Raw genomic sequence first — 14,184 nt, forward strand, 5'->3', positions numbered from 1 at the left:
AGATTGCCCAACCTTCCTTCCAAGGAGTGGCTGGTGGGTTTGAACCACCAGCCTTCTGGTTAACAGTCAAGTGCCTTAGGCACTATGCTACCAGAACTCCTAAGGTTGATACTGCTTATTTATTAGCACTGTTGTTATTAGGTGCTGCTGAGTCAGCTCCGACTCATAGCAACCCTATATACAACAGAACAAAACACTGCCTGATCCTGCATAACCTTCACAATTCTTGCTATACTGGAGCCCATCATTGCAGCTACTGTGTCAATCCATCCTGTTGAGGGCCTTCCCCTTCTTTGCTGACCCTCCACTTTACCAAGAATGATATTCTTCTCCAGGGAATGGTCCTTCTGACAATATGATCAGTAAGTGAGAAGTCGTCTAGCCATTCTCACTTCCAAGGAGCATTACAGCTGCACTTCTGCCAGGACAGATTTGTTAGTCCTTTTAGCACACCATAGTACTCTCAGCATTCTTCTCCAACACCACAATTCAAAAGCATCAACTCTTTGGTCTTCCTTATTCACTGTCCAGCTCTCACATGCATATGAGGTGACTGAAAATACCATGGGTTGGGTTAGGCGCACCTTAGTCTTCAAGGAGACATCTCCTCTCTTCAGCACTTGAAAGGTCTTTTGTAACAGATTTGCCTAGTGCAGTACATCATCTGATGTCTTGGCTATTGCTTCCATTGGTGTTGCTTGTGGAACCAAGTAACATGAAATCTTCAACAACTTCTATCTTTTCTCACTTTATTTTGACGCTGCTTATTGGTCCAGTTGCGAGGATTTTCGTTTTCTGTATGTTAAGATGTAATCCATACTGCAGACTAACGTCTTTCATCTTCATCAGTAAGTGCTTCAAGTCATCCTCACTTTCATCAAGAAAAGTTGTTTTGTCTGCATATCGCAGGTTGTTAATGAGTCTTCCTCCAATCCTGATGCCACGTTCTTCTTCATATAGTCGTTTCTCAGATTATATGTTCCGCATACAGATTGAATAAGTATGGGGAAAGGATACAACCCTGTTAAATCCCATTCTGATTTTAAACCATGCAGTATCCCCTTGCTCTGTTTGAACAGCTTCTTGGTCTATGTACAGGTTCCTGATGAGAACAATTAAGGGTTCTGGAATTCCCATTCTTTTCAATGTTATCCATAATTTGTTATGATCCATGCAATCAAATGCTTTTGCAGTCAATAAAACACAAACATCTTTCTGGTATACTTTGCTTTCAGCTAAGATCCATCTGACATCAGCAACGATATCCCTCATTCTATGTCCTCTTCTGAATCCAGCTTGCATTTCTGGAAGTTCTCTGTAAATATACTGCTGTAACCATTTAATTATCTTCAGAAAGATTTTACTTGCATGTGATGTTAATGATACTGTTTGATAATTTCCACATTCTGTGGGATCATCTATTTTTGGAGTGGGTACAAATATGAATCTTTTCTAGTCAGCTGGCCAGGTAGCTGTCTTTCTTGGCATAGACAAGTGAGTGCTTCCAGGGCGGGATCCATTTGTTGAAACATCTCAATGGGCATTCTGTCAATTCCTGGAGTCCTGTTCTTCACCAGTTCCTTCAGTGTAGCTTCAACTTCTTCCTTCAGTACCATTGGTTCTTGATCATATACTACCTTCTGAAATGGATGAATGTTGACCAACTCTTTTTTGGTACAATGGACTCTGTGCATTCCTTCTATCTTCTTTGGATGTTTCCTGCATCGTTCAATATTTTACCCATAGAATCTTTCAGTATTGCAACTTGAGGCTTAATTTTCTTCCTCAGTTCTTTCAGCTTGAGAAATGCCAACCATGTTCTTCCCTTTTGGTTTTCTAACTCCAGGTCTTTGCACATTTCATTATAATAACTGACTTTATCTTCTGGAGCTGCTCTTTGAAATTTTCTGTTCAGCTCTTTTATCTTGTCATTTCTTTCATTTGCTTTAGCTACTCTCCATTCAAGGTCAAGTTTTAGAGTCTCTTCTGACATCCATTGTGGTCTTTTCTTCCTCTCATCTTTTTAATGAACTTTTGCTTTCTTAATGAATGATGTTCTTGATGTCATCCCACAATTCCTCTGGTTTTCAGTCACTGATGCTCAATGCATCAAATCTATTCTTTAGATGGGCTCTAAATTCAGGAGGGATATAATCAAGGTCATATTTTGGCTCTCATGGACTTCATTTAATTGTCTTCAGCTTCAACTTGAACTTGTGTATGAGCAACTGATGGTCTGTTCCACAGTTAGCTCCTGGCCTTGTTTTGGCTGAAGTATTGAGCTTCTCCATCCCTCTTTCTGCAGATGTAGTAGATTTGATTCTTGTGTACTCCATCTGGCAAAGCCACATGTATAGCCATCATTTGTGTTGTTGAAAAAAGTTATTTGCAATGAATAAGTTGTTGGCCTTGCAAAATTCTATCATGCGATCTCCAGTGCTATTTCTATCACCAAGGCCGTACTTTCCAACTACTGGTGATTCTTCGTTGTCAACTTTTGCATTCCAATCACCAGTGATAATCAACATACCTTGATTGCATGTTTGGTCAATTTCAGACCGCAGAAGTTGGTAAAAATCTTCAATTTCCTCACCTTTGGCTTTGGTGGTTGGTGCATAAATTTGAATAGTAGTAGTATTACCTGGTCTTCCTTGTAGGCATATGGACATTATTCTATCATGACAGCACTGTACTTCAGGATAGATCTTGAAACATTCTTTGTGACGATGAATGTCACGCCTTTCCTCTTCAATTTGTCATTTCTGGCCCAGCAGATTATATGGATGCCTGATTCAAAATGGCCAGAGAACCAAGTCATCTCAGCTCACTAATGTCTAAGATATTAGCATTAGCATCCAGATTAAAGTTGGAAAGTATAAAGCTGAGAATCCCTCCTCATACACAAGAAAGGTAAGCAAGGTCAGCTATCTGCTGACCTTACTCAAAGAATTTGATTAAACTAAACTTTCTGAGAAATCTTCATGGAAAGGGTGTGACAACCAGAACTAAGAGACATGCTCTTTCAAGCTCCTCTCCTTTAGCAATTGTATTGATGGGCAAATAAGTGAAGTCAAATCTTACTCAAATATACTTCGAGTAAGAAACAGGCAGAGAGCCACAAGGACCATTCCAATCAACCAAAGTTAGGGAACAGAATTGTCCACAGGGATCAATATAGCTGTCAATAATATGTTCCTTCGGTCTGTGTCTGAGAGTTTTCCTTTTCGGAAGCTAGTCAAGGACATATCATACTGGAACTTAGGGTTTTTTGTTTTGTTTTGTGTTGTTTTTAGTAATTCTTTAGCTTTTTCTATTAAAGTGAGAATTCAAGCTTTCTTTACTCCACAATATTGTCCTTTACTCAACAGAGGTCTTCAAAATTATTCCCCTGGCTCAAGAGGTATCTCTGGGTATGACCCCACTATCTATCTACCGTCATTATTGTTTTATATATAAAGATGACACTCTTTCCCAATTCAGTTTTCTAAAAAGAAGATCCAATATTTCTCATATTTACCTTTTCTTGGCTGGTGGAGTCTTTTAGAGCTAGGACTTTTCAAATCAAATAAAAACTAAGAAAATCAGCAAATGCCCTTCATTCCTATCAAAAGTATCTCAACACTTTTGAATGACCAGAGCACTTCTCACTTTCATGGATAAAATTCAAGTAACTAAATGGACCATATTTATTGCTGTATTTCCTTGAAGCATTGAATATTGTAAATGCAGTGGTATACAGAAACAGGTTATGCTTAAATTAAGCTTAAAGATATCCCAAAATATACAAGAACCCATCGATCGTGGTTATTTTCTGGGAAGAGGAGCTAGAACAGTTTTCCTTTTCGATTCCTGTACAGATGGAATCTATCAAATGCAAATACTGACTTTAATTTTTTTTTCAAGTAATATTCCAGGGTACCATTTTAAATACTGCAATCATGACCACTGGTTTTATACTCAAAGAAAATATTTCCTAAAACGATGAGCACATCTTTTTAATTCAGATTTAAATTTAACCTTCAATTTCATAGACAGAACTAGATATTTTAGTTCTTTCAGTCTATCTAATAGTATGTATTTGACTACAGAGATACGTTCTTAATTCTACCAGTCATAACTTCTAAGTATTTCTGCTTTATTCCTGGAATGGCTTCAAAGATCTCATACTAAGCACATTGGTTTTATTTTAATGACTTTACAATAATTATAAAATAGTCTTGTAGTGTTAACCTCTATTATTTTAAACCTTAGCTCCTATCTTAACTTTTGAATGAATAGTGAATATCTCAATGATCTAAACCAAAGACCAAATCATGACCTTCAAAAGCAAATACATAAAGTCTTCTTTCCATGAAACCAGGGAGGTGGGTACAATGAAAAGTTAATTTAAAAAGTCACTCCCAATTTCTTAACTTATTCAAAAACCAGAAGTGTAACTTATTTGTTATAAAATCAACCTACTGAACTCCAAAAACGTATTTTGAACAGTGCTTTATTACCTGTGGCCGGGTTGATGCTGGCAGCAATATGAAAGTGGCAAAGTGCATTGGCATGCAGTGGAGTGTTCCTGTGAACATGATGTGGATCCTGCTGATGTGGCAGGTATCCAGTATGGGCTACAAGTGCAAGTGATCTCCTCCGACCTCTACGAAAATGTCTCAGATTTACCTGTATAGATTTCATAATGATGTGTTAGATGCACATATATCTTAAATCAGATGATCTAATAAATATGTAAAAACATCTTTCAGAATTTTTATATAGCTAATTTGAAACCTAAAGAATAAGGTCAGAAGTTAAAACTGCCTGCCCTTCTTTTAATCTTCACATAGTACTTTGCAATGAAATTATATTTAGTTTATTTTCTTATAATTAATTTCCTGAATTTAAAAGAAAAAGACAAACATAAAGTTTACAATAATGTGCCTGTGGAAATGATATCTCTATGTATACTGTTTTCATTGTACCCACAGGTTACTTACCCTAACCTTTAAAAACTGAATAATATCACCATTATACATTAGAATGGTATTTCATAAATTACAAAGCATTTTTACAGAGATCATCTCATTTAAGCTGATAAGGCAAACAGTGCATGTGCTATTATTCTCATCTTTCTTACGAGAAAATAGTTTATACAGAATCCCAGGTCATCTGACTAATATGATGCAGAGCTAAAAGTACAACCAAAGTCTTTAAATTCCCAGTTAAGGACTTTTTTCAGCTATCATTAAACAAAACTATTCATTCTATCAGTTGCCATGCACCACACAATATATATATTTAATTCTGTTCTGAGCCAATATTTAGAAAATAGTTACTCCAAAATTAAACAAAGCCTTCAAAGATAAATCATTTTTAGATCACTTGCTGTTTTCAATATTAATAAAATAACAATAAGGAATCTGTATTACTATTCTATCTTCAACTGACTTCATAATTATAGGTAGTTTTATGTCTTAGACAAAATCTCTCAGTATATATTTCTTAAAGGAAAAAAAATGAAAACTTTCTGAAAATTGTTCTCTTGACATATTTATTCTTCACAATTATCCATATGGCTTTGTATATTAATTAGAACAACTATTACAAAAAAAAAAAACACATACAAAAGATTTTAAAACTTGTAGGAAAGAATATCTAAAAAAACCCACTCACTTCCAAAGCATTTTGAACTCGTTCTTTATTAGAAGCATTTCTCTTGAAGTTATTTGCTAAATTAACTGGTTCAGTCCAATGGCTGTAGTCACCTCCATACAGTAAACAATCATTTGGTAAAAATGTCTCTACCCAAAGACGACATACATTATCTTTGCAGCAAGTCAACAGCACATTACATACAGAAGCCCTAAAGAATGAAAAGATTTTAAAGACAAAAATACAGTAACAGACATTGCATAATTCTACAATGTTTCTAAAATTTTTTGAACGCACACAACTCAAGTATCAAAGAAGAAACTGTCAATATACAAATATTCAATGTATCAGTTAGAAACAGTACAACTGAATTGATATTTGATTTCATCAAAGCAAAATGTTGGCCAACCTATTTCTTTTCTATCTAGAATTTAGTAGCTCTTGTTTCAATAATCCAAGCTTCTTCTAATATCTAAAGAATAAAGACTGAAATCAAGTCATAACCCCTCAGATAATAAGAGAAAAACTACATCTTTGAATAAAAATTTCTGATTTATATTCTTATTGCCATGGAGTCGATTCTGACTCACAATGACCTTATGGGACAGAGTAAAATTGTTCTTAAGTATTCTAAGGCTGTTATTTTTATGCAAGCAAACTGCCACACGTTTCTCCTGCAGAGCCACTGGTGGATTCAAACTGCCAACCCTAGTAGCTGAGGTAGCACTCTTAACCATCACATTGCTAGGATGGCTAATATTTGAACTATTTCATAATGCTTCATTTTTACTTCCTGTAAAGGCATCTGCACACTGATCACTAACAACTATAGTAACTATAGTATAGTAGTATTCAATCTACTTATTTTTTCCTTGTCTAGCATATATTCAAAGCAAGAAAGGTTAAGAATAGAACATACACTACAAAATAAGCACTAACCTCTTCCTTTCGTAGTCACCCTTTACTTTCAGTGAATTATTTTTTTGCCACTTCCACAAATAAAAGCAAAGCCAATTATTACTTTATTAATTAACTCCATAAACATCAAGATCCCAATGGGTAATATCAGCAAAGACTACCTTCAAATGAGTAACTCAGAAAGTTTAGGAATAAAACATTACAAAATCCTATAGCAGGTACTTCTTCAAACTTACCTATCTGATTAAAAAACAATGAGTAGAAGGCTTCTACCAGATAAATCAACAAATTAAAAAAAGAAAAATAAATAAAAATATCTATAGTAGCCACTTAATTAAATATACTTACTTGATTAAAAAAGAACAAGTAGCAGAGGAGAAGAAATAGTAACACCATGTTTTGTCTTGCTTGCGCTCCCCTTCAGCTTCCGCTTTGCCCTTCTCTCACCTTTATCAGTCTACCCACCTTTTTCTCCTTTTCTACAACCCATCTCTGGGCTTCTCTCTCTCAGTCCCCTCCCCTTCATTCTCTGCCTCTCAGACTTTCCAGGTCACCCTCCATCTAGCCTCTCTCTCCCTTTCTGTCGTTGGGAGGTGCCATTGAGTCAGCTGTGACTCATTATAACCTATGTTCAATAGAACGAAACATTACCTGGTCCTGCACCATCCTCATAATCTTTGCTATGCTTGAGTCCACTGTTACAGCCACTGTCAATTCATCTCATTGAGGTCTTCCCCCTCGCCCTTTTATTATTCTGACCCTCTGCTTTACCAAGTCTCTAGAGACTGATCCCTTCTGACAACATGACTAAACTAGATGAAACAAAATCTGGCCATTCTTACTTCTAAGAAGCATTCTGGCTGTACTGCTTCCAAGATAGATTTGTTCCTTCTTCTGGCAGCAAATGCTATTTTCAACATTCTTTGCCAACACCACAATTTAAACGAATCAATTTTTCAATGGTCTTCCTTACTCACTATCCAGCTTTCAGAGGCATATGAAGCTACTAGAAATGCCATAGCTTGGGTCAAGTGCACCTTTGTCTTCAAAGTGACATCTTTGCTTTTTAACACTTTAAATAGATCTTTTGCAGCATATATGCCCACTGAAATACTATGTCTGATTTCTTGACTACTGCTGCCATGGGTGGTGGTTGTTAATCTAAGCAAAATGAAATCTCTGACAACGTCATTTATTTTCTTCATTTATTGTGATGTTGTTCTTGGTCCAGTTGTAAAAATTTTTGTTTTATGGTGAGGAGCAACCCATACTGAAGGCTGCAGTCTTGGATCTTCATCAGTAAGTGCTTCAAATCTTCTTTACTTTCAGTAAGCAATGTTTATTGAAACGTTTATGTGTCATCTGCCTATCACAGGCTATTAACGATTCTTCCTCCAATCCTGAAAATACGTTCTTCTTCATATAGTCCAACGTCTTGGATTATTTGCTCCCTTTCTAGCACCATTCTAACTTCTTTCTTCCGCAAGCCTCTTCTTGCCTCTCCTTTCCCATCCTAACACCCAACCATCCTCTTCCTCAAATACAGTAGGGCATATTTTTCTCCCTACTTTCCTTGCTCCTCTTTATTCCCTTTTCTACTGTTAGCTTCCTCTTTCCTTTCCTCACCCCTGCTTCTCTCCCTCTACCTTTCCTTACATCCTTCTTCTTCACTACCCTCTCTACCTCCCTTCTTTCTCCCTTTTCCCCCTTATCCCTTCTACATGCTCCTCTTTTTCTCTCCCTCTCTTTTCTCCTGTCCTTCTTTCTTCCTCATATGCCTTACCTTCCCCTCTTAAGTTTCTCTCTAGTGCATTTACATATACACAGACAACAGCAATCATATTAAAAGTAAAACAAAAACAAAAACACACCGATGGGCAAAAGAACATGGGATGTTCAAGGTTCATAGTGCAAATTAGTAAAAGATAGAATGGAAAGGCTTATAAAGGAACAGTACAAAACAGGAGACTAAAAGAATAGCAACCAGAGAGGCATAAGAATGGAGGCAAGGGCAACAATACAAGCAAAAAAGGTGCATATGAAGCATAAAAAAATCCTTGACTCTGGAGTGAGGGTGGCCCCGGGTGACTACCCTTAGAATTCCAGCCATTATATAAAGTCATTGTAAACAGCTGGCAGGTAACATGAGCAGGGCATGAAGGGAATTGCCTGATCTGTTTCAGACATTTCTCTGGCAATACCTCCCCCTTTCTTCTGTTTTCACCATAGGTATCTTATATTCTTTTCAGTGACACAATGTAATCATGTATAGTCAAAAAAGGTATAAGCTTACAGAAGGCAACCAACCATCTCATGGGTAAGTGCTTACAATACCTGTCTTAAGTTTACATAACAATAGACTATCTTTTTTGTGATATTGAATGATGCAGGAAACATCAAGAGAAGATGGCAGGAATACAGAGTCACTGTACCAAAAAGAACTGATCAATCTTCATCCATTTCAAGAAGTGGCATATGATCTAGAACCAATGGTAATGAAGGAAGAAGTCAAAGCTGCAATGAAAGAACTGGCGAAGAACAAGGCTCCAGGAATTGATGGCATACCAATTGAGATATTTCAACAAACAGATGCCCACTGGAGGCACTCACTCAGTTATGCCAAGAGATGTGGAAGACAGCTACCTGGCCAACTGACTGGAAGAGATCCATATTTGTGCCCATTCCAAAGAAAGGTGATCCCACAGAATGTGGAAATTACAGAACAATATCATTAATATCGCACGCAAATAAGATCTTACTGAAGATAATTCAGAAACGTTTGCAGCAGTATATTGACAGAGAACTTCCAGAGGTTCAAGCCGGATTCAGAAGAGGACGTGGAACAAGGGATATCATAGCTGTTGTCAGATGGATCTTGGCTCAAGGCAGGGAATACCAGAAAGATGTTACTTGTGTTTTATTGACTATGCAAAGGCATTTGATTGTGTGGATCATGACAAATTATGGATAACATTGAGAAGAATGGGAATTCCCAAGCACTTGATTGTACTCATGAGGAATCTGTACCTTGACCAGGAGGCTGTCGTTCGAACAGAACAAGGGGACACTACATGGTTTAAAATCAAGAAGGGAGTGCGTCAGGGTTGTATCCTTTCTCCACATTTATTCAATCTATATGCTGAGCAAATAATCCGAGAAGCTGGACTATATGAAGAAAAACGTGGTATCAGGATTGGAGGAAGAATCATTAACAACCTGAGATATGCAGACGATACAACTTTGCTTGCTGAAAGCGAGGATGACTTAAGGCACCTACTGATGAAGGTTGAAGAATACAGTCTGAAGTATGGATTACGTCTCAATATAAAGAAAACAAAAATCCTCACAACTGGACCAATGAGCAGCATCACAATAAATGGAGAGAAGATTGAGGTTGTCAAGGAATTCACGTTGCTTGGTTCTACAATCGATGCCAATGGAAGGAGCAGTCAGGACATTAGACAACGTGTAGCATTGGGAAAGTCAACTGCGAAGGAACTGTTTCAAGTGCTGAGGAGCAAGGATATCTCATTGAGGACTAAGGTGCGCCTGACACAAGCCATGATATTTCCAATCGCCTGGTATGCATGTGAGAGCTGGACAATGAATAAGGAAGACTGAAGAAGAGTTGATGCTTTTGAGTTGTAGTGCTGGCGAAGAATGCTGAAAGTACCATGGACTGCTAAAAGAACTAACAGATCTGTCCTGGAGGAAGTGCAGCCAGAATGCTCCTTGGAAGCAAGAATGGCCAGACTTCGTCTCACCTATTTTGGTCATGTTGTAAGGAGGGACCATTCCCTGGAGAAGGATGTCACGCTTGGTAGGGTGGAGGGTCGACGAAAGAAGGGGAGGCCTTCAACGAGATGGATTGACACGGTGGCTGCAATGATGAGCTCAAGTATAGCAGGGATTGTGGGGCTGGCGCAGGATCGGGCAGTGTTTCGTTCTGCTGTGCATGGGGTCGCTATGAGTCAGAAACGACTCAACGGCACTTAACAACAACAACAACGACAACATCTTTTTTGTGCCTGTGTGATTTGGGTGAAAGTTTACAGAGCAAATTCACTTTCCATACAGCAGTTCACACACACCTTATCTCATACATTGACTATAATTTATCCCAATGCAACAGTTCCCCTCCCACTTCCTCCCGACAGTCACCTCTTTCTTGCGTCCATCCCCTCCATGCACTTCTGCCCCCTGAACTGTCTCCCTGTGCACAAACAGCCCCTCTTTCTCCCATGATTGTTCTCTCCAAGGAGTATATCTACCTCAAATAAATGTTCAACTCCTATGCCTGTCTTTTATTTGGCTGGAAGCCACAGTTCTGGGCTCAATTCCAGATGTGAAGGGCAGCGAGGGACCATAGTCTCTGTGGTTTCACCGGGCTCTATCAGACAAGCAAAGCTGGTCCTCTATTTATTTATTTACTTATTAATGATTTTGAGTTTTCTTCCACATTGTTTTCCCTCTCTATACAGGATCTCCTCCACAGATTCCCCCCTCTGAGTGACTGACAGTGGTAGCAGGGCACCCTCTAGTTCTTCTGGTTTCACAGTTGTAAAGGCTGAGGATCAAATGGTATACCGGTCACAATGACTAATTGTTTCCATGAATCTTCTTTGGTTTTCTTCATTCTTCTTTGCTCTGGATGAGGAGAGACCCATTGTTGCATCTAGATGGCTACCTGCAAGCTTTTAAGATCCTAGTCACTACCTGCCAAAGTAGGAACAATGTTTTGTGTAGTATGTTATGCCAGTTGAGCTTGATGTCCCCTGCGACAATGGTCCTCAGCCCATAGGTTCAACTACTCGGTCCCTCTAGGTAGCTGGCTGTGACCAAGAAGTGACGACAACCTTGTCCTTTGTCAGCTCTACTATGCCCCTAGAAATTCGTACAAAACATACAAATACACTTGTAGAACCATTGTCTGCTAACCCTATACATGGTCTTGGGTACACTCCCAGCTGCACAGACATACATAATAGTTCAACCTGCCCACCCATCAATATACCTGTATACCCCTTTCTGCCTTCACTGAGAACGCAGTACTGTATGTGCAAAAGGGTTCATCTTTGTTATCTGCACCTCCCATGTACCTCTCTCTGTCTTCCTTTTCCTCAATGCCACAATGTTAATCACTCAAATTTGGTACACTGCCCTTCTCTTCACCCAAATCAATACTTATCTCTACCTGTCTAACAGTGTTCTCTACCATCCGTTCCCAACCCCGGTAAATATTCCTTGCATTTACAATAATGGATAAATACAATATTTGTCTTTCTGTGATTGACGTTTTTCACTCAGTGTAATGTCCTCCAAGTTCATCCATGTTATGTGGTGTTTTGAAGATTCTACATTATTCTTTAGTGTTGCACAGTGTTCCATTGTGTGTATGTACCACAGTTTGGTTATTTTGGCTATTGTAAACAGTGCTGCGATGAACATGGGCATGCGTATGTCTGTTCTTGTCATGGCTCTCACTTCTTTAGGATATATACCTAGTAATGTAATGGCTAGATCAAATGGTATTTCTATTTCCAACATTTTAAGGAATTGCCATACTGCTTTCCACATTGGTTGTACCATTTTACAGTCCCACCAGCAGTGTAAGAGAGTCACAATCTCTCCGCATCCTCGCCAGCATCTGTTATTTTCTGTCTTGTTGAACTTTGCTGCTAGTGCTGGGGCAAGATGGTATCTCATTGTTGTTTTGATTTGGATCTCTCTAATGGGTAATGATCATGAGCATTTCTTCATATGTTTGTTGGCCACTTGAATATCCTCCTTGGTGAAGTGTCTATTCATGTTTTCTGCCCATTTTTAAATTGGATTATTTGTCTCTTTGTTATTAAGGTGCTGGAGTTTTCTGTGAATTCTAGAGATAAGTCCCTTGTCAGGTATGTCATTGCCAAACATTCTTTCCCAATCTGTAGGGTCTTTTTTGACTCTTTTGGGGAAGTCTTCGGAAGCATATAAAAATTTAATTTTTAGAAAGTCCCATTCATCTAGTTTCTCTTCTGCTGTTTGTGTATTTTGGGTTATGCTTGATAGTCTATTAATGCCATATATTAGACCCCTAAATTTGCCCCTACTTTTTCCTTGAGGAACTCCATAGCTTTAGGTTTCACATTTAAGTCTTTGATTCATCTGGAGTTAGTTTTTGTGTATGGTGTGAGGTACAGGTGTCGTTTCATTTTTCTGCAAATGGATATCCAGTTTAGCCAGCATCATTTATTAAACAAACATTCTCTTCCCCATTTAATGGATTTCGGACCTTTGTCAAAGATCAGCTGACCATAGGTCGATGAATCTATTTCTGGGTTCTCAATTCTATTCCATTGGTCTATGTGTCTGTCATACCAAGCAGTTTTGACTACTGTGGGACAGGGTAGTTTTTGAGATCTGGCAGTGTGAGACTTCCTACTCTGTTCTTCTTCAATTGTGCTTTGCTTATCTGGGGTCTCTTTCCTCTCCATGTAAAGTTAGTGACTGGTTTCTCCATATCCTTAAAAAATGTTGCAGTGAATTGCTTGATGTGGCCCTTCTAGCCATTGTCCTCCATTCTGTGATGTTCTATAAATTCCATTATCCATGCCTGTTTGGGGTGCTGTGGTAGTTAAGTCAGGTATCAACTTGGCTGGGCAGCTGGTAGTAGTCATTCCCTATAATGACTGGCAATTGACTCTGTGATGGGATTTAGGTTAATTCTGTTGGGGCAACACAGGTGGAATGTATCTTGAGTCCTGCCTTGCAGGAGGGTAAAATTCAAATCACCACCCTTAGCTTCCCTGAATGTATACCTACGAATCTCCTGGGAAGATTCGCTCTCCTTTTGCTCAGGCTTTGTGTCTTGGATCATCCTCATCTCACCCCTGGATTCAGGACAGCAGCTGTCATCTGATCTGCTGATCGAGGTTCATCAAACCCCGAGAGTTGGGAGGATCTGCCAGACCTACTCACGGACCCTGGACTCGCCAGCCTGCCAGCCTCCACCACTACTACGTAAGACGAACCCTTGGGTGGCTGTGAGTTCTGTGAGGCGTTACAGCGAAATACAGAACCCTAAGACTGGGGAAATTACTGGAAGGAGGAGGAGGAGTTAATGTCTGAAATGATGGAGTGGCATGGTAGTTTGGACATTTGGGACATCTTGGACCTCCGCCTCATGGGGACCGGCCTCGTGCTGATCTTTCTAAGAGAAATTGTTCAAACAAATGTTGATGGGATCTGGATTGGGATTGCACTGAATGTATAGATTGCTTTGGGTAGAAGTGACATTTTCACAATGTTCAATCTTCCTATCCACGAACATGGGATGTTCTTCCTTTTATGTAGATCTCTTATGTTTTCTAGAAGGAGCTTTTTATAGTTTTCTTTGTACAGATGTTTTGTGTCCGTGGTAATATTTATTCCCAGGTATTTTACTTTTTGGTAGGTACTGTAAATGGTATTGATTTCCTCATTTCTTTTTCAGCAATCTCTCAGCTGGTGTAGAGGAATCCAACTGATTTTTGGATGCTGACCTTGTAACCTGCCATGATGTTAAATCTCTCAATTAGTTCCAGTAGATTTTTGACTGAGTCTCTTGGGTTTTCTAGGTATAGGATCATATCATCAGCAAATAGG

The 14,184-nt window shown here is 38.7% G+C and overlaps 1 protein-coding gene across 1 annotated transcript in view; it reads right to left on the reverse strand.

Annotated features, from left to right (window-relative positions):
* DMXL1 (Dmx like 1) overlaps nucleotides 1-14,184 on the reverse strand; it is a 302,187-nt gene that overhangs the window by 152,350 nt on the left and 135,653 nt on the right. Inside the window, exons 8-9 of the mRNA XM_007949162.2 lie at nucleotides 5,659-5,848; nucleotides 4,500-4,668 (exon numbers count right to left, since the gene is read on the reverse strand). Of these exons, the coding sequence (XP_007947353.1) occupies nucleotides 4,500-4,668; nucleotides 5,659-5,848 (359 nt within the window). The remainder of the gene's footprint in view (nucleotides 1-4,499; nucleotides 4,669-5,658; nucleotides 5,849-14,184) is intronic.

The sequence above is a fragment of the Orycteropus afer genome, unplaced genomic scaffold, assembly GCF_000298275.1.
Source record: "Orycteropus afer afer isolate SDZICR_OR568_19922 unplaced genomic scaffold, OryAfe1.0 scaffold00240, whole genome shotgun sequence".
Lineage (NCBI taxonomy): Eukaryota > Metazoa > Chordata > Mammalia > Tubulidentata > Orycteropodidae > Orycteropus > Orycteropus afer.